This window comes from Ursus maritimus, unplaced genomic scaffold (assembly GCF_017311325.1).
Source record: "Ursus maritimus isolate PB19 unplaced genomic scaffold, ASM1731132v1 scaffold_31, whole genome shotgun sequence".
NCBI lineage: Eukaryota > Metazoa > Chordata > Mammalia > Carnivora > Ursidae > Ursus > Ursus maritimus.
In genome coordinates, this window is record NW_024425675.1 from 2554749 (window position 1) to 2575178 (window position 20430).

Consider the following 20430-nt stretch of genomic DNA (forward strand, 5'->3'; position numbering starts at 1 on the left):
AAGGCTGGTTGGTGTCTTAAATTCCTTGCCTAAATTGTTAAGAAAAACAGTGAGAAAGCAAGTAAAAGGAACATTAAACTTCATGTTGATAAGAGTGATGTGAAAACTTGAGAAAAAAAAATCTCTGTAGAGACTTGGGGGAGAATCTCAAGTTCACTGAGGAGAGAAGGGTCTTTAATTCCAGTCAAGTGGGTTTATTTTGGAAGCACTTGACTTCTGTAACTTACTTGTAGTGTAAATACATTCCTTACTCCCCACTCTCTTTTTTTGAGATTTAAGGGTTTTCTTCCAACTGAGATTGATGAGAGACTACTGTATTTCTCTTTACTGTTTTTCCCCTACTTCGTCTTTTTTTTTTTTTTTTTTTTTACATATGATGGAAGTGACACTTGCGGAGCACTTAGAGTTCCATGGAGCAAATCTTACTGCAACAAAAAGCATTGTACCCCATGCCTCATCAAATAACAAAGATATCTTTTGGCTCTTTATTGGCTCACTCATTTGAATACCGTAAGATGAAATTGTTTAGATGCAATCTTGGAGCTTATTTTTGTATGAAATGACAGTAGCATTTTTAGTCAGTGTGTAGTAGAGGTAGCATTTCCTATGGAAATGAAAATACTGCAAAGTTAATAATGTTCCGTATTGGGCCTTAAGTATTTTCTTTCAAATTATATTAATTATAATGATATTAATTAGAATTTAACCTGCTCTAAGCTCACTAAATGTCATTTGAAAAACTAATTACGGTCTATTGACTATCTGCAATTTAGGCCCCAGTATTATATTATTGGTAATTTTTGGAACGGCCAAATTTTTGTCAGTAGTGATCAAACTGAAATAAAGAGTCATCATTTGGTTGTTTTGTTTTGTTTTTTTACTAAGAGGAGAATCACGGGGCCCCTGGGTGGCACAGTTGGTTAAGCATCTGACACTTGCTTTTCACTCAGGTCGTGATCTCAAGGTCGTGAGATCAAGCCCTGCATGGGGCTCTGCTCTCAGTGCAGTCTGCTTGAGACTCTACCTCTGCCTTTGCCCCTTCCCCCCCACGTGTGTATGCACGTGCGTGTGTGGACTCTCTCTCTCTCAAATACATCTTTAAAAAAGAGATAATCACAATATTAAGTGTTTAGCCTTTTAGATTATTCATAAATCATACTTTTGGAAGTCAACTGAAATGTGGCGTACTAAAGCATTTATCAGTAGTTAAGCTGTAGTCACCCTCATCAAGATGTTAAACATGGTTGTACATTTTACTAAAATAGTTTATACTTGAAATAAAATATTTATCCAACTGTGTGTGTCAGTTCTGTACCTAAAATGGAATGTTTTGAGATTCTTTTACTGCTTTACCTGCTGAAATGTAATTATCCAGATCAGTTCTTTATATGAAAAATGTTCATGGGTGCCTGGGTAGCTCAGTTGGTTAAGCATCTGTTCCGCTCAGGTCCTGATGCCAGGGTCCTTGCATCAAGTCCTTCCTGAGCTTTTTGCTGAGTGGGGGGCCTGCTTCTCCCTCTCGCTCTGCCTGCCACTCTGCCTGCTTGTGCGCTCGCTCTCGCGCTCTCTCTCTGTCAAATAAATAAAATCTTAAAAAAAAAAAAGGAAAAATGTCTAAATGAAGAATATTATTGTTTCAAATTAAGATCCATCTGATCTTGGCAAAGCGATATGTTTTTTATGTCTATTATTGTAAATTTGTTTTTAAAACCGTTTTGTCAGGCTCTGTTAACACATCATACTTGAGGTAGTAACGTGTTCTTTTGGAGCTCTCTTTCAACCTCAGAAACCTAAAACTCACTGGAAAGTGAAAATTCTTAGTGACCGGTCAGCTTTTAGTATTCTGAGGAACGAAGTATGTGTAGTGAGGAGAAAAACTTAGAAGAGATTTTAGAACATTTCTGTCGGAAATCTAGCTAGCTCATCTATTTGATTTTCCTGATTACTTTTTTATTCTCATCTTTACTGTAGGTTACTTAGCTATTCTCTTAGAACGGATAACTTGTTTTAAAATCTTTGTTATCAGAATATTATTAAAATATTTACCAACTTTTGGAAAGATGTCAGAGTGGCAAATTAGACCGAATTTTTTTTTGTTAAACAATAAAATATATGATGGATATTAAAGTTTGTAAGTTAGTCTTTGAAGAATTTTAATCAGAGTGTGTGAAATAATCAGGTATGCATTTTGGAAAGCTTACATTGGTCATAGTTTGTGACGTGTCGGGGGGTCAAAAGAGGATACAGGCACGTCACTTAGGAAGCTGTGGCAGTGATCAGGTAAGAGGTGGTGGTTTTGGTTAGGATGTCATTGGGAATGGGAAGAAGGGGATGAATTCAAGAAATGGTTAGAAGATAGAGTTGACAGGACTTATTGATTGGATTGATTTGTAGAGGAGGGTAAGAGAAATCAAGAATGACTAATAAAATTTCTGGCTTGAGGAACTCTGGGTGATGATATCATTTACTGAGATCTGGAATACTGCAGAAGGATGGACATCTGGAGTTTGAGGGGTCCGGTTTATGGAAGTATAACTTAGACATAGAATGTTCTTTGAATTTTGACAAATTTATATGGTCATGTAAGAACCATTGCAATTACTATCACCCCAAAAGTTTCCTATTACTCTTTTGTAGTCTTTCTTGAGCCTCTGACAACCAGTGATCTGATGTATGTCCATGTATTTTTGCCTTTTCCAGAATGTAATGTAAATCGAATCATATGATATTTAGTCGAATGAGTCTCTCCTTTCACTTAGCTAATGCTTTTGAGAATCATCTGTTGTTGTCCCTATATCAGTATTCATTCCATTTTGTTACTGAATATTATACCACAGCGTGGATGCACCATGTTTTGTTTTTCCATTCATCAGTTGATGGACATTTGGGTTGTCTCCAGTTTTGGGCAGTTACGAATTAAGGTGTTGTAAAATTTGTGTTTAGGTTTTTTTTTGGAAATCTGTATCTTCATTTCTAACGTATAAATACTCAGGAAGGGTATTGCTGGGTCAAATGAAAGGTGTGTATTTAAGAGAAACTGCCTAAGTTGTTATTTCATTTTGAATTTCCACTTGCACAAATGAGTTTTTGTTGCTCCACATCCTCATCGGCCCTTGATTCTGTCAGATTTTTGACCCATTCCAATAGGTGTGTAGTGGTATCTTATTGAGGTTTTAATATGCATTTTTCTAATGACTGATGATGTTGAACATCTTTTATGTACTCAGTTGCTGTCAATATTTCTGAACTCTTTGGGTCTTTTGGCTAGTTTTTAATTGGATTGTGTGTTTTCTTATTACTGAGCTTTGAGGGTTCTTTACAGAGAGCTCTTTGAGAGTTCTGGGTACTAATCCTATGTGTGTGTGTTGTGTATCTGTCCTATATCAGATCTATATCTCACAAATATTTTCTCCCAGGCTGCAGCTTTTCATTTTCTTTTCGTTCATTTTTTTTCTCTTGAGGTATAATTGCCATATAACGTATTAGTTTCAGGTTTACAACATAATGATTTCAGTATTTGTATGTATTGCTAAATGATTACCACAGTATGTATAGTTAACATCTGTTACATAGTTAGAAATTTTTTTTCTGTTGATAAGAACTTTTAGGATTTACTCTCTTAGCAACTTTCAAGTATATACTATATGGTATTATTAACTGGTCATCATGCTGTACATCACATCCCCAGGACTTACGTATTTTATAACTGGAAGATTATACCTTTTGACCCTCTTCACCCATTTGCTCACCCTTTACTCCCCACTTCTACCAGCCACCAGTCTGTTCTATCTATGAGTTTGTGTTATTTTGTTCCGTACAGATTTTAGCATTGTTTTTCCTATTTCTGTGGGGAAAAAAATGCTACTGGAATTTTGATAGGGATTGCATTGATTCAGTAATTTGCGTTAGGTAGTATGGACATTTTAACACAGAATAGCTTTAGCATGGAATATCTTTTCCTTTGTGTTTTCTTCAATTTTTTGTCAATCAGTGTCTTACAGTTTTAAGCGTGTGGGTCTTCCACCTCTGTGGTTCCTAGGTATTCTTTTTGATGCAGTTGTAAATGGGATTGTTATCTTAATTTCTATTTCTGGTAGTTAGTTCTTAGTGTATAGAAGTACAACAGATTTTTGTGTACTGATTTTGTGTCCTACAACACTACTAAATTAGTTTATTTTAACAGTTTTTTGGTGGAGCCTTTAGGATTTTCTATATATAATATTGTTATCTGCAAATAGTGACAGTTTTACTTCTTCTCTAATTTGGATGCTTTTTACTTATTTTTCTTGTCTAATTGCTGTGGTTAGGATTTTCTATAGTATGTTGAATAAAAGTAGTGAAAGTAGATATACTTGTCTTAAGGCTTTTAGCTTTTCACTCTTGATTACAATGTTAGCCATGGGCTTCTAATATATGGCTTTTGTTATGTTGAAGTACATTCCCTTTAAACCCACTTTGTTGCAAGTTTTTATCATAAATGGATGTTAAATTTTGTTAAATTGCTTTTTCTGCATCTATTTAGATGATCATATGGTTTTAATACTTGATTTTGTTAATGTGGCGTATCACATTGATTGAGTTGAGGATGTTGAATAAATCCCACTTGATCTTGGTGTATGATCCTTTTCATGTATTGTTGAATTTGGTTTGCTAGTATTTTGTTGAGGATTTTTGCATCTATGTTCATCAGGGATATCAGCCTATAATTTTCTGTTCTTGGCGTCCTTGTCTCATTTTGGTATCAGGGTAATACTGGCCATGTAAAATGAGTTTGGAAGGGTTCCATCCTCTTCTGTTTTTTGAAAGAGTTTGAGAACAATTGGTATTAATGATTTGAATGTTTAGTAGAATTTACCAGTGAATCCATTTGGTCCTGGACATTTGTTTGCTGGGAGGTTTTTGATTACTGATGCAACCTCCTTACTAGTAATCAGTCTGGTTAGATTTTCTATTTCTTCATAATTCAGTTTTGGTAAGTTGTATGTTTCTAGGAATTTACCCATTTTTTTCAATACATTGTCAAATTTGTTTGCATATTATTCGTTCATAGTCATTTCTTAGCGATCCTTTATTTTTTCTGTGGTGTCAGTTGTAATGTTTTCTCTTTTATTTCTGATTTTGAGTTCTCATTTTCTTCTTGGTGAGTCTAGCTGAAGGTTTGTCAGTTCCGTTTATTTTTTCCAAGAACCAGCTCTTAGTTTCGTTGATCTTTTCTATTATCTTCTCACTCTTTATTTCACTTATTTCCACTGATCTTTGCTATTTCCTTCCTTCCATTAACTTTGGGCTTCCTTTGCTCTTTTTTTCCTAGTTGCTTGAGGTGTGGAGCTAGTATTTATTTGAGATTTTTGTTGTCTCTTGGTATAGGCATTTATTGCTACAGACGTCCGTCTTAGAATTGCTTTTGCTGATTCCCACAAGTTTTGGTATGTTGTATTTTTCATTTTCCATCCCTTTTGGTCTTTTTTTATTTCTCTTTTGATTTCTTTGACTCTTTGGTTGTTCGGTAGCATGTTGTTTAATCTCCATTTATTTGTGAATTTTCCAGTTTTCTTCTTGTTATTGATTTCTAGTCTTATGCCATTGTGGTTAGAGATAATGCTTGATAGGATTTCAGTCTTCTTAAATTTATTAAGATTTATTTTTTGGCCTAATATATGACCTATCCTGGAGAATGTTCCATGTGCACTTGAGAAGAATGTATTCTGTTGCTTTTGGATGGAATGTTCTATATATATCTATTCAGTCCATCTGTTCTAAGATGTTTAACGTTGATGTTTCCTTCTTGATTTTGTCTAATATAAGTTTAACTATCCCAGCTTTCTTTTTGTTTCCATTTGCAAGGAGTATCTTCCATCCCTTCACCTTCGGTTTGTATGTATCCTTAAATCTGAAGTGAGTCTCTTGTAGGTGGCATATAGATGGGTCTTGTTTTTAAATCCATTTTGTCATTCTTTGTCTTTTGGTTGGAGAGTTGTGTCCATTTACATTTAAAGTAATTGATAGGTATGCACCTACTGCCATTTTTTTTGTCAATTGTATTCTGGCTGTTTTGTAGCTCCTCTTTATACCTTTCTTTCCTTGCTCTCTCCCTTTGTGGTTTGATGACTTTATTTATTGGTGTGCTTAAATTCCTTTTTCTTTATCTTTGTGTATCTTTATCTTTTGTGTCTCTTTTGTTTTGCTTTGTGGTTACCATGAGGCTTACATATAACAACTTATATTTGTAACTGTTTAAATTGATAACAATTTAAGATTGAATGCATTCTAAAAGCTCTACATTTTTACTCTCCCCCACATTTTATGTTTTACATCCTTTTGTGTATTGCTTAACTAATTATTACGGTTATAGTTATTTTTACTACTTTTGTTTTTTAACCTTTATAACTAGCTTTATAAGCAGTAATCCACTATCTTTACTATATATTTATCATTTTCTTGCCAGCATTATTCCAAGACTAGAAGTTGTTAATTTTGATGAAGTCTAATTTTTTATCAGTTTTTTTCTTTAATGATTCAGGCTTTCTGTGTCATAACTAGGAAATATTCGCTTAATCTTTTGCTTAGTTTTTAAGGTAATCTACATAAATTATCCCCCAATTCTCCACCAGAGCTGCTCACTCCTTGCAGTGTCCAAACAGGTTATGCAATGAGGGTGGGGTGGGAGGGGGTGGGTGAGGAAGGAAAGGGTTAGGCAAAATATGGCTCAGGGGCCAAATCCTTCCCTCTCCCTGTCTCTCATAAGTAAAGCTTTATTGGAACACAACCATGCTCATTCATTTGCTTATTGCCTGGCAGAATTGAATTAGTTGTAAGAGACTGGATGGCTCTCAAAGCCTAAAGTATTTATTATCTACTCCTTTACAAGAAAAGTTTGTTGACGCCTGAGACAATCTGTTAGTTTCTCCTTCCCCTTTTCTTGGGGATAATTCTCCTGGAGCCTTTTATTCTTATGTGTCTCTCTGGACAGGTTGTTTTTAAACTCTGTATAGTTGCTATTCTTTTTTTTTTTTTTTTTTAAGATTTTATTTATTTATTCGACAGAGATAGAGACAGCCAGCGAGAGAGGGAACACAAGCAGGGGAAGTGGGAGAGGAAGCAGGCTCATAGCAGAAGAGCCTGATGTGGGGCTCGATCCCAGATCGCCGGGATCACGCCCTGAGCCGAAGGCAGATGCCTAACCGCTGTGCCACCCAGGCGCCCCTGTATAGTTGCTATTCTGAAAAATTCCTGTTCCTCCTTTGTTAGATCCCTCTGTTTCTGGGATCCCAAGTCTTTCTTGGTTTGTTTCATCTCCTCCTGATAGATAATATCTTCTGTTTTCCTGTGAAAAAAGGCTGCATGGAAAGTACATTGATATCACTCTTGATAGAGAATTCTAGGTGGTTAGTCATTTTTCCTGAGAATTTTGAAGGCATTGCTTTATATTACCTTCCAGCTTCCAGTGTTGCTCTTGATAAATCTAGACTTTCCAGCTTAGGGTTTGCTGTAACGTGTTCTTCTTTTCTGAAAACTTTTGGAATCTTTTCTTTATCCTCAGTGTTTTAATATGGCAAAAAGAGATGCCTGTTATTTATTTTTAAAATCAAATATTCTGGGTATTGTGTAGACCCTTTTTAATTGGAAAACTCATGTTCTTCAGTTCTAGGATATTTTTTTCTTTGATAATTACCTCTCATTCTGATTTTCTTAGGGTACATATTGATAGCATGTCAGACCTCTTAGATTACTATCTCTTTTCTTTTTTAGGTTTTTTTATTTCTTTTATGTGCTCCCCTCAACGCATGTTTATGAAACTGTTGATGATGAGAAGAAGGATTTTTACCCCTTTCTTTTGGAAAATTACAAATAGATACAAACAAATGAGTAGTGTAATAAACCCACATGTACTTGTCACTCATTCTAAGTATTAGTTCATAAGAAAGCTGTTAAATTTTTTTATTTTTAAATATTTTTTTGCTTAAAAGATTTTATTTATTGTTAGAGCGCACACACGCAAGCAGGACTGGGAAGCAGGCTCCCTGCTGAGCAAGGAGCTTGTTGCAGGACTTGGTCCTAGGACCCTAGGATCATGACCTGAGCCAAAGGCAGACGCTTAACCAACTGAGCCACCCAGGGGTCCTGCAAGCTGTTAATTTTGAAGCATATCTCAACTAGCATTTCATTACCTTCATAAATATTTTGGAATATGACCCTAATAGATAAGGACTCTCATTTTTTAAAAAAAACTTCTTATTTTATAATTATCATTATAAAAAGTAAAAAATTATTTAAGGTCATCAAATATCCCATCATTGTCCAAGTTTCCAGGGGTATCATAATTTATTTATTTATTTATTTTTATTTTTTTTTTCCAGGGGTATCATAATTTAATGCAAAAGACCTTAAATCTACATCCAAACAAGGTCGTTCATACTGTAATTGATTAATGTGCTTTTTAGTCTGTCTAATTTCACTTCCCCCTCTATATCTCTCTCTCCCTTTTTCTCTTCTCTCTTACATGTGTACATAGTTTATTGAAGAAATCTGATTATCCAGTAGTTTCCTACAGTCTGGATTTTGCTGACTTGTAGGTTGAAGGTTAGTAATGCTTGAATATATAATATATGTAGCATAGACTGCATTCAGACGACCTCTTTTTGAGCAACTTCATTCACTTAGTATGTTTTTGAGGTCCATCCATTTTGTAACATCTTTCAGTACTTCATTCTCTTACGTTGTGGAATATCATTGTATGGATATACTGCATTTTATTTATCCATTTATCTGTTGATAGACATTTGAGTTAATTTCTGCTTTTTGGCCTTTACGAATAATGTTGCTGTGAACATTTGTGTGCAAGTTTTTGTGTGGCCATGTTTTCTCTTGGGTATATATGTAGGAGTGGAATTTCTGGGTCATATGATAACTGTTTATGTAAACTACTTTTGTAATTATTTAATTTACTGTTCATAATCATACATATTTAGAAATGGTTCTCTGAGAAAATCTAGCCTATAAATTCTTTTCAAATGTAATGAAAATTTTATAGATATTATAATTAAATAATTTGACATAATTTATTTGGAAATGTAATGAAATGGAAATGAATTTATTTGGAAATGAAATGTAATGATACATGAATTTCTTTGCAATTTTTTTCTTTTTTTTCTTTTTTTAGAGCCTGTGATTTATTTTTAGGGTTCATAACACTCACAGGCCTTGGGCATAGTACCTGTGTACTGCCTAAGTGTTAAAAACCCTAATATTGGGGCACCTGGGTGGCTCAGTTGGTTAAGCGTCTGCCTTTGGCTCAGGTCATGATCCCGGGGTCCTGGGATCAAGTCCCACATCAGGCTCCTTGCTCAGCGGGGAGCCCGCTTCTCCCTGTGCCTGCTGCTCACCCTGCTTGTATTCTCTGTCTCTCTCCAAAATCTTAAAAACAAAACAAAACAAAACCAAAACCCTAACATTGCGTGGGTGGAACTCAGAAAAAACTAAGGTGGTAATGTGAGAACTTTGTGAATACTCAATGGGACATAATCTAAGTGGAGATGGAAATGGTCTTGGCAGCATGTCAGTCATAGGACCATGATGTAGTCTTTAGTAAAGCACAGGGATAAAGAAGACTCATTTATTTTTACGAGTTACCAGACAGCTTGGGAGATGTAGAAGAATAGTGCAGTAATCACGGTCCTGTTTCTTTATTTGCTCTGTATCATTCTAATATAAATTCGTCATAAATAAATTACCATGTAAACAATTTAAATAAGATAAAGGAACTTAGATTTTTAGTTAAATGAGTTTTCTGTTGTGAAGCAGAGAATTTAGGAGACAATTTCAGCACACTTTCAGCTATTGGTTCATTAATTTCTAGTATGTCTCACTAACCTAGTGTTTTTCTCACCTTGACTTTCATATTTTCCATCCATCTAAAAATGGAGTATCAATGCATATGTGCCCACTCTACCATAACCCTGTTGGTCTCAGCAAAGAAGTCAGTGTCACTCTAATTCTGTCAAAACTTGAATAAAGGTAAAAGGCAATCTATGTAGCCATTAAAATAATTTACAAGCAGTGGGCATAATACCATTTTTATAAGGGGAAAAAACTATTGTGAAGGGAACATTGACAACTTTTTGGTATACAGTAACAAAATAGGCCTTATCTTCAAGAAACACTCAGATAATTACAGTTCAGGTTGGTTAGTGCTCTAACGGTGGTAGGTACAGAATTTTCTCATGTGCTACATAAAATAGAGCACCTAACCTGGTTTAACTGGGTCCAGGAAAGTTTTTTAAAGACAGATATACTAGACCAAGGCTATAATATCAGTAAGAGTTAGGTGAATGAGTAGAAAGAGGGAGGAAGAAAAAGAGAAGAATTTTAGGTAAAGAAAACAAAAAGAGTAAAGGCTGGGTGTATGAATCAGCCTGTTGAGTTTGATGACCTCTCAGCAGAGAGAAGTTACTGGATTATGATGTCAAGGAAGGGGTCCCATGAGAAGAGGAAGCTGGAGAGATGCTTATACTAATAAGGTCAAATCATAGAAGCTTAGTATGCCCGATTGTAAGTGAGCTTAAACTTGGTGCTATCTGTAGTGGAAAATATCAAACAGCTTTAAGTACAAGAGGGACTCGGTCAATTTTTTGGTTTAGGTAGGTTATTTTTGTCTTTGAGTGCCAGTTCTGAGATTCTAACCTTGAAGGTCATGAATTTTGTTTATTGACCACTGTACCCTCAGAGGCTAGGATGGTGCCTGGCAAGTATTTAAGATTCACCAGAGATGTTAGTAAGGCAGTATAGTTGCATATAGCAATTAAGAGCATGGGATGCAGCGCAGGTCTGAATCCTTCTGAGACCACAATTAAATAGTGCTGTGACCTTAAGCAGGTTCCTTACTCACCCAATGACTCAGTTTTCTTATCTGGAAAATGGAGAGAATAATTGGACCTACCTAATCAGATAGTTCTGAGAATTAAATGAGTTTATATAAAGCACTTAGAATAGTGCTTGGCTCATAGTAAGTACTATATAAATATTATAGGAATGGATGAATTTAAGAAATACTGAGGAACACAGTTGGATAGGATGTGGTAAATAAGGATAAGAAGGAGTTAAAGTTACTTCCCTTTGTAGAGCTAAAGCTTTAGGTCCTCCCTCCCTTCCTGTTTCTCCCCTATCCCTATTCAACAGCACACATACACGACACACACACATATACACTACACTCACTCACTCTTACTCTCACAGATTACTGCTCATCCATTCTAGATAGTACTGGAAGTTTAAATAAAGCCTGGTGGTTAGTCTCTGGTATGTTGAGGAAAGACTGTTGATTCAGTGTGGCACACCCTCTTGGATTTTGTTTGGTTTCTCTCTGATTCCTTTTGTTTCTCTTTCTTAAAGTCTCCTTGGACTCCTTGAGTTCTTTTCTTCTCAGGACAGAAAAGTAAGAAGGGCTTAGAGCCATCTCCAGTTGGTGGGCTGGGGGTATGTGGCCACTTTCCTCCCCTTGTCTCCTTTTTTTCTTTATGCTTCTTCCCCTTCTCCCCATTGTTTTCCTACCCCCAATTTTCCTACACACTAGAAGACAAGAGAAAGGATTTCCTCCTTATTTGGCCTTGCCTACAGTCTAGGTTGGTGTTCACAGTTCCACTAATTCTGGAAAACTTTGGGGAGGATGTTAAAACACGTGTCAGAAAAGTATTCCCTTCTGCAATTAAATTTAACTTTAAAAGAATTCTCTTTTAATCTGTGTTTCTGATGTGATATTGAGAAGCATTTGGAATCTAGCACTTGAGCCAAGTTTCTCTACCCTTAGGAACCTTTCGTTTCAGACAGCGGCTAACTTTGAGAATATAGCTTGTCTGCTAGGCAAAAGAAATCTTTTAGCTCACTTCTAGGCTGGTCAAGGTCTCCAGAACCAGAGGTTTCATGCTAGAGGCATGCTTTCATTAGGGGAGTGGGACTGGATACTCTGAGAATCTAAGATGGAGCCTCATTTCTCTGCTGCAACCCTGATAGTCTTTGAAATCTACAAATTTTTTTATCTGTTTAGATTCATGTGGATTTTGCATTCTACTCTACAGTTCATTGTTTTGATAGAAATGTAAATTTCCTCCCTAATCTTTTACCTAAACTAATGCTCTGGGAAGATAAACCCTTTTACTTCCTTGTGTCTTCTTCTATTCCCCCACATACTACCTGATTCCCCAGTTTAAAGAGTACATACAAGGATTTGGAGCCAAAACCTTTTTATTGAGTGTCTTTGCATATTTCTCATGATGGGAGTTAGCTTTTTGGGTAATGGGGCTCCAGCTTTTTTCCCTCAACATATTGAGTCTTCTAAATCCTTGAAACGACGACTCTTGATCATAAATAACTTGTAATAAAAGCTTTCCATTTCCTAGAGTTTGTAATGAATGTAAATATTCTATGTAATTCCTTGTCTGGATCGTCATGAAAAGATAGTGTCCAGTGTTTATTGTGTTTTTACTATGTGCCAGGTTCTGTTCTCACCCCTTTTGTCTATTGTGCTGTTGAATTATGTGATGCTTTAAAAACAAGTAACTTGTTTGTAGAATTCATGCTAACATTACTATTGTTTTTAATTAACAGATTTCAACACTAAACTTGCACAATGTCTTTGAAACCAAGAGTAGTAGATTTTGATGAAACATGGAACAAACTTTTAACGACAATCAAAGCAGTTGTTATGTTGGAATACGTTGAAAGAGCAACATGGAACGATCGCTTCTCGTATCCTTTTAGTGGCATTGATAAATGTTCTTGTATTGATAGTGATATTGTATCAGTAACTGTATCAGTGAACATTGGTAAATGTCCTAAATTGATAAACTTGTTGAAAAGTGAGAATAGGCTTATGCTTATATAAATGGAAGAAATGCTAGTGTGACTACTTTCACATATATTGTTTACATTTCCAAGTTCACCTGTATGTGTCAGTCAACAATCTGAACCTTTCACTTAACAGTACTTATTGAACACTCATGTATATGTCAGGTGCTACCCGAGGCTTTGGGAATACAATTGTACACAAAAAAAACCACTTTCCCTTCATTCTACTAAGGGAAACAGACATTTTAAAAAAATCTGGTGCCAGTGCTTCTACTAGCAGGTAGTGATAGACTCTGTAGGGACAAATAAAGCAGGGTAAGGGCATGGAGAATGGTTGGAGTACGTATGTATGCGGCTCTCTTAGGTGGGATGGTTGTGGAAGGCCTCTCTGAGGAAGATGGTGATTTGAACAGAGACTGGACCAAAGCGAGGGAGCAAGTCATACAGATACCTGGGGGAAGAATGTTTCAGGTAGAGAGTGAATGGCAAGTTTAATGACTTGACAGCTAGAAATATATTTTTTTAATTGGGTTGTCTGTATTTGTGAATTAGCAATTTTATATGAGAATACGAATTTGTGGTTTCTCTGGAACAGTCTGAATTCCAGTGTACTGCATTCCTACATGACAGCAACCCCCCCTTTTTTTTTAATATATACATTCTGTATATATTACTTACATATAAAAAACACTGTCACCCCGGCATTCAGGGTATAGACTCTGGCACCAAAAAAGCCCCCCCAAATATTGAAATACTTAAGCTTTTTAGTATTTGGGAGGTTAAAGTGGACTCTGGGAACTCTTGGCTACAGGTACCTGGGGCAAAGCCATGGATGGCAGTCTCACCAGCTCACCAGCTCTGCCAGTGTCTACCAGGGACCAAGGCTGGGTGGGCATGGGGACAACATAAGTACATTGGAACATGTTTACTGGCAGACTTCTGAACTGTCTCAGTCTCTTACCACAGGAAACATCACACGTGTCCTGTCTCAGGGTAAAGAAGGGGTAGGGTTGAGGTCTGGGTGTCTCTGGGTCCAAATGGCAAGGGCCTGGCTAGAGGCCTGGAGGATTGGATGCATACTGTAGGAACCAGAGATTCTTTCTCCAGAAAGGGAAATTAGGATGTGAAGGTATTAACCAAAATGTGTGCGGAGATTCAGTTTTTTCCAAGTCTGTGCTGCCCTTTGGCAGTCTTCTATGTCTAAGGGACGGCTACCCTCATTATTTGGGCGTATGCTCTTTAGAAAAGCTTGGGTTTTATAACAGTGACTCAACTTGTTCTTAATGCCTAATTCAATTTTTATATTAAGCTGAGTGTTGATGCAAAAACGGTGAGGTTCTTTTAGACCAACAGCAAACCATCTCATTCATTACATTTGCAGTCATTACTAAGAATGTTAGGCTATCTATGTTCTAGGCACTAAAAATAAATAAAATAATGGTAATGTTTCTGGAAGCCTTCATAGTTTGCAAGGGTGTTTTATATTTTTTATATTATTTGGTACCTCAGACAAGCCTATCAGATTGGTGGGGCAGATATAATTGTCTTTATTTAACAAGGAGGAAATTGATACTCAGTCATGCAGGTAGTAATTGAAGGAGCACAGACTTGAATATGAGATTTCTAACATCTAATTCCCTATACTTGCCAGTATATCTAGAGGATAATTGATACGGATTCTGCCTTTGAAGAGCTCATTATTGAATTATTCTGATTTTTTAATGGAACATCATGGATTGTTTTTGCATAGGAATCTTTTTCTTTTTCGCATAGGAATTTCAATAAAATGGAAAATTTTAAAGCTACTTGTGTGCTAATGAGGCTTCACTAGACAAGTACGTAGGTAGTTTTAAGGCTATTTCAACTAAAATAAACAGAGAAAGAAGGAGTTGGTCATGGAAATATCTGACTTCCCTGGAAAGTGTCGCTTCGGTCACTGTTATTTCTAAGATGTTTACTGTTTGATTCATCTAAGATGGTCCAGTTAACCGTTCATGAATTTTCTTCTCCTCCCTTTAAAATAAAGAATATCTGCAAAAACAATAAAATTAAGAATGGAATTTCTTTAAATTTTATTTTGGAAAATAAAGGACTGTGTTACTAATTGTTCTGAAGTAAAATCCTTTTCCCTGTTAATTTGCCCAAGAATATAAGTTTGACTTCTGACCCTTAGATATCTTAGGTAGAAATTTAAAAGGCTATAAAACTTTAATCTTTTGAAAATGAAAGGAAGCCTCCCCCAAATTGTGTATCACCATATGTGATAGTAATTGATCTTTTATAAAGCATTTTTGGGGTGTGTGAAGTGTAATGTGGTTGACCCTTGAACACAGGTTTGAAGTGTGTGTATCCACTTATGTGCATTTTTTAAAAAAATATTTTAGAGGCTTTAGAGAGAGAGAACTAGGGAGGGAAGGGGCAGAGGCAGAGGGAGAGTAGAGAGAGAATCTCAAGCAGACTCCCTTCTGAGCGTCGTACCTGATGTGGGGCTCAGTCTCAGGACCCATGAGATCATGACCTGAGTGGAAGTGAAGAGCCAGCTGTCTGACCAGCTGGTCCATCCAGGCGCCCCTCCTCCCCCTTTTTAAAAAATAAATACAGTATTGAAAATGTATTTTCTTTTCCTGACGATTTAAATAAGATTGTCTTTTTTCTAGCTTACTTTATTGTAAGAATACAGTATCAAATACATATAATATACAAAATATGTGTTAAACAACTGTGTTTCAGATAAGGTCAAGTCAACAGTAGGCTATTAGTAGTGCAGTTTTGGGAAAGTCAAAAGTTATATGTGGATTTCCTTCTGTTGGGGGTTTGGCACCCCTCCTTCGTTGTTCAAGGGTTAGCTGGTACATGTGTGGAAAAGTTCATAGGATGTAAATGTGGGGTTGAGCAGATAATTACAGCGCAAACACCTGTGTAATCACTGCACAGGTGCAGGAACATGTCCGTCTCAGTTCACAAGCCCGCTGCTTATCTTGGAGGGAATTACTCTTGTGACTTTTGCACCTATTGTTTCCTTGTTTTTTTTTTTTTAAATAGTTTAACTGCTTATGTATACAGCCCTAACAATTATTGGTTATTTCTGTGTTTGGAACTTTATATAAATTGAATCATGCTGTGTATATATTTCTGGGTCACAATTTTTTCTTTCAACATGTATATGTATGTGATTAATTTGTTACCAGTGACATTGTAAAAGTTGTATTACTAGCCCCATTTTATAGCTGAGGATGTCGAGGTTTAGTGATGGGATATGACTTACTCGTATTGTGGGATAGAATGCTGAAGTAAAATGCTTGTCTCCTTATACTCTTGAAGTGGGCATTAAGGAAGCTTGGTCTGTCAGTTGAAGTGTTTAACTTGTGGAAGTACGGAATTTATGGAACCCTGTCCACAACATTTTTTACTAAATACAAACTCCATAAGGTCAGGGATTCTCATCCATTTTGTTCACTGCTATATTCCCAGCATCTGGCACATGTAGGTATTCAGCAAATATTTGGTGAGTGAATAACTACTATCAGCTAAATGTTATTAAGCATACTGTACAGATGAAATAAATAACATTAATATTTAGCTACTTCTCTTATTGTGTTGATAAGCAGGTTTCTTAACACTCATCCTTCATAAATGTACTGCATCCAGGTATAATGCAAGGCATTCTGGTTGATAGGTAATGTCAATAAAATACATCAGTTTTTAAATACATAACAAATTACCACAAATTTAGTGGCTTTGAGAAACATCCTTTTATTACCTCACAGTTCTGTGGATCAGAGGTCCATGGTGTGACTGGGTTCTCTGTTCAGGGTCTCACAAAGCTGAAATGAAGGAGTTGGCTGGCTAACTCTCATCTAGAGCTCAGGGTCCTCTTCAGAGCCCATTGCTATTAATTGGGAGAATTCAGTTCATTGCAGTTACAGGTCTGAGGTCTCCATTTTCTTGTTGTCTCTTGGCTGTGAACTGCTCTCAGTGACTTGTTACATCTCAGTTTTTGCATTTGACTCCCTTCCATCTTCGATGCCAGCAGTGGCATGGCAGATCTCCCTTTGCTCTCTCAGACTTCCCCTTCTGCAGTTAGCCACAGAGGGCTGGAAGCAGATGGGGATCTGCTTTTAAGAGGCTCATTTGATTGGATTAGGTCCACCTGCAGAGTCCAGGATACTCTCCCTATTGGGGTCAGCTGATTAGTAATCATAATTCTGAATTTTTGCTCCGAGTCCCTTTTGCCATGTAAAGTAGCAGTTCCAGGTATTAGGGTGGGATATCTTAGGAGGGCATTTTTAGAATTCTGCCTAACACAAGTAGTAATACTTCCTAAAAAAAGCTTTATGACAGCTTAGGGTGGTTTGGGATTTACCCTTTGCTAAGGATTTCTATCAAGTGCTTTTCTATAGTAAGGCTAGGTGTAGATCTAGATTTACCATTATTGTTTTCTGGGTTGGAGTTCTTTGGCTGTTTTGGTTTACTTTTATTCCTGGTTTTCTGCCTTTTGGAAGCTGCCTTTTAGGACAATTCCCAAACCCTGCAGTATAATATAGAATCTCTCCTACTTAAGGGCAAGTTAGATTCTAAATGGTTTTAGGTAAGTCTAAAGTGATTAAGTGAGGAGAAATCTAAAATGCCTTCATGAATGTATTTCTCCCAGATAGGAAGACCAGGTTTTAAAACCAGGTGTACCATTGTCCTCATTTCTCATATGTATTTTGTCAGGCATCTTTTCAAACATAGACCAGCTTTGACTACATTGAAAAATATTGAAGTAGGTCATCTCCGTCTCTGACGATCCTCACAAATTTTAGGAGAACTTCTTATTAACCTTTTTCTTAGATTGTACAGATTGGTAAAGGTTTTATCTGTAGTTTTCTCTGCTTGAAGCATCAGTAACATTTTCACTCTATTCCAAATTAAATCAGATGAATATTTGATTATTGTGATTCTGTATTATACACTTTAAGGTTTTTCCATTTAACCAGTGATTTTATATCCTTGCTTGCTAGTTGATGATTTCATAGATATTGCATCTTTTACATGTTGCATGTTTATTCTTTTTCTTCAGAAATGTCAATAAAGATCTTTGCTTTTTATTCTCAATACTTTAATGGGTCATTCTACCATTTTCAATTTTAAGATAAGCTTTCCTTTTTTTTTTTTTTAAACTTACCAGCACTGTTTAAAATTTGTTTCCTGTTATATGTAATACACATAACTTAAAAGCACATCCATATAAATCTCTTACAAGCTATACCTTCATATGAGAACCCATAAACATACAATGTGTGCTGCTTTTCCCATGGCTTCTTTTCTGTCCTTGCTTCCCCCCCCCTTTTTTCCTGTTTGTTTGTCTTAAAGATTTTATTTTTAAGTAGTTTCTACGCCCAACATGGGGCTTGAACTCACAACCCTGAGATCAGGAGTCTCGTGTTTCACTGACTGAGCCAGCCAGGTGCCCTTCTTTTTCTCGTTTCCAATGAGAGTCATCTGTAGTGGCCCTCAGCAGGACCAGGGCACACAGGATAAGGGTCTAGGGTGGCGGAGGGGGAGGTGAGAGCCCAGACAGAAAAAGACTAGCAGCAAGAGTTGAGGGGGAGCAGAGACAGAAGAAAGGAAGGTGGATTTTGCAGCCCAGTGTCAAGACCCCTGAAATAATAATAATACAGTGTTACTCCTCCTTTCCAAATGGGGAATTTTCTTTCTTAGAAAATGGTTGATGGTGTGTTTCCTGCTGCTGTGGATAATCTTTACATCCCCATTGTAGAACTCATTGTTTTGGACCCACTACACAATAGAATTAATAATGTTAAAATCAAAATTAAACCCAAGCCTAGGTAGCACCTTTAATAGAGAAAATGAACCAAAATAAATGATTTTGCTGCTGTCCAACGCTGTCTTTTGGTTGTAACAGAGTTCAGAACTTGTGCCCTGGAACAGTTTTTGACTGAGAATTTTTATAACTGGAAAGTTCATAATAGAGGAATTTTTATATCCTGACTCCCTAAAGAGTAACTTAAGGAAACATGACTTTGAAGAAGAGAGTGTTTACGTCTAAAACTGGCCATCTCCAGTTATTTCCCATATTTTGTTTTTTAAAGTGCCTTGCCTAAAAGCAAATCATAATTGAATCGTAGAGGGTTGGGTGCTCTTCCTAATGCCTAAATATTTCCAGGGTGGTTAGATATTTGAATAGGTAAGAGAAAAAGAGCATATTTAGGAATATCTTTTAGATGGTTAAGTGACATTATACAGTGGTTAACTGAGACCACAAACATGGTGAGTTAAAAAATTAAAAGATTTATTAAGGTAGACTCTATTAAAAAGAAACATACAACTACATCCTCACTGAGGGTGTCAAACAGTATATAAATCTGTATATGGATTGAAATGGGAAAGTCTGTATTCCCTGCCGCACACAGATCCTTTTTCCCTAAGTGGAAAGAGGGTAAGTCCTGTAGTGTGACTCCTTTTAGCCAATTTTGTTTACATGTATATGCAGTGGATATATCGAGACCCTAATTTTGGTGATACAGAACATTTGGGCACATAATTAGCATATCATGCTGAAATTACGGTATTGAATCATGTTAATTTTTCAGTATCAAGTGTATTCTAGAAATAAGTGTATTATGGCTTCAGGAAAAAAAAGGTAGAGCAAATATGATAGATGAAAATTCTTGAAGTAGGTATTCAGAACTTAAAGATCTTAAATGCATCACACCTTTGCCAAAAGAATTGTTGATGTAGATCCTGGCTAAATTTAGTCTTTATTTTTTAAAAAACTGAAATTTAAGTGTAGTGTACACACTGACACAGGAACATACAGGTGAATTTTCATAACATGAACATACCCATGTACCCAGTAAATAGGACTCCTAGTATCCCAGAAGCATTTCCTCTCAGTCAGTAGGGGTAACTACTCTCTTCACTTCTAGTACATTTAATTCTGACAACACTTTTATATCTGTTTTTACTATAGTAAGATTGTGATGAGTAATCGAGATTAAATATAAATGTATATTTATAACAAAACTCTTATGTGGTGAACCAGGACTTTTTTTTTTCCCCTGAGGAATTTATAGCTGAAACCTCCAAGCTGGATCCAGGAGCTCATCTAATACATTATTTGGGGGCACCTTTCTTCTGTATTCATACCTAGTTCCTTCTCCTCTCCCCCAACTATTATCAGTTCTCTATAGAATTTGTGTCCAGATAAATTTCTAAATTCCTTCTTAGGTGATGTATGTTAAAATTTTGATTTTCTTTGTAATATAAGTTAATATTTGTATGTTGTTGGTAAATAGTTCTTATATTTTACTTAATCTTCTATTTTATAAAGGTTCATTATATCTCGATTGATTTAAAGTAACCGTAATAGTTTGTTTCCTACTGTGTATTTTTTTTCTACAAAAAATCCTGGCACAGGAGTGCCTGGGTGGCTTAGTTTGTCAAGTGTCTGCCTTCAGCTCAGGTCATGATCTCACGGCATTGGGTTTGAGCCCCAAGTCAGGCTCCCTGTTCAACAGGGAGTCTGCTGCTCCCTCTCCCTCTGCACCCCTCCCCCCCCCGGCTCTTTGTCTCTGTCTCTCAAAT

The 20430-nt window shown here is 36.3% G+C and overlaps 1 protein-coding gene across 2 annotated transcripts in view; it reads left to right on the forward strand.

Moving 5' to 3' along the window:
• CUL2 (cullin 2) overlaps positions 1-20430 on the forward strand; it is a 97546-nt gene that overhangs the window by 10225 nt on the left and 66891 nt on the right. For both annotated transcript variants that reach the window (XM_040645255.1, XM_040645254.1), the window contains exon 2: positions 12601-12741. In XM_040645255.1, coding sequence (XP_040501189.1) covers positions 12623-12741 — 119 coding nt within the window. In that variant the 5' untranslated portion in view covers positions 12601-12622. The remainder of the gene's footprint in view (positions 1-12600; positions 12742-20430) is intronic.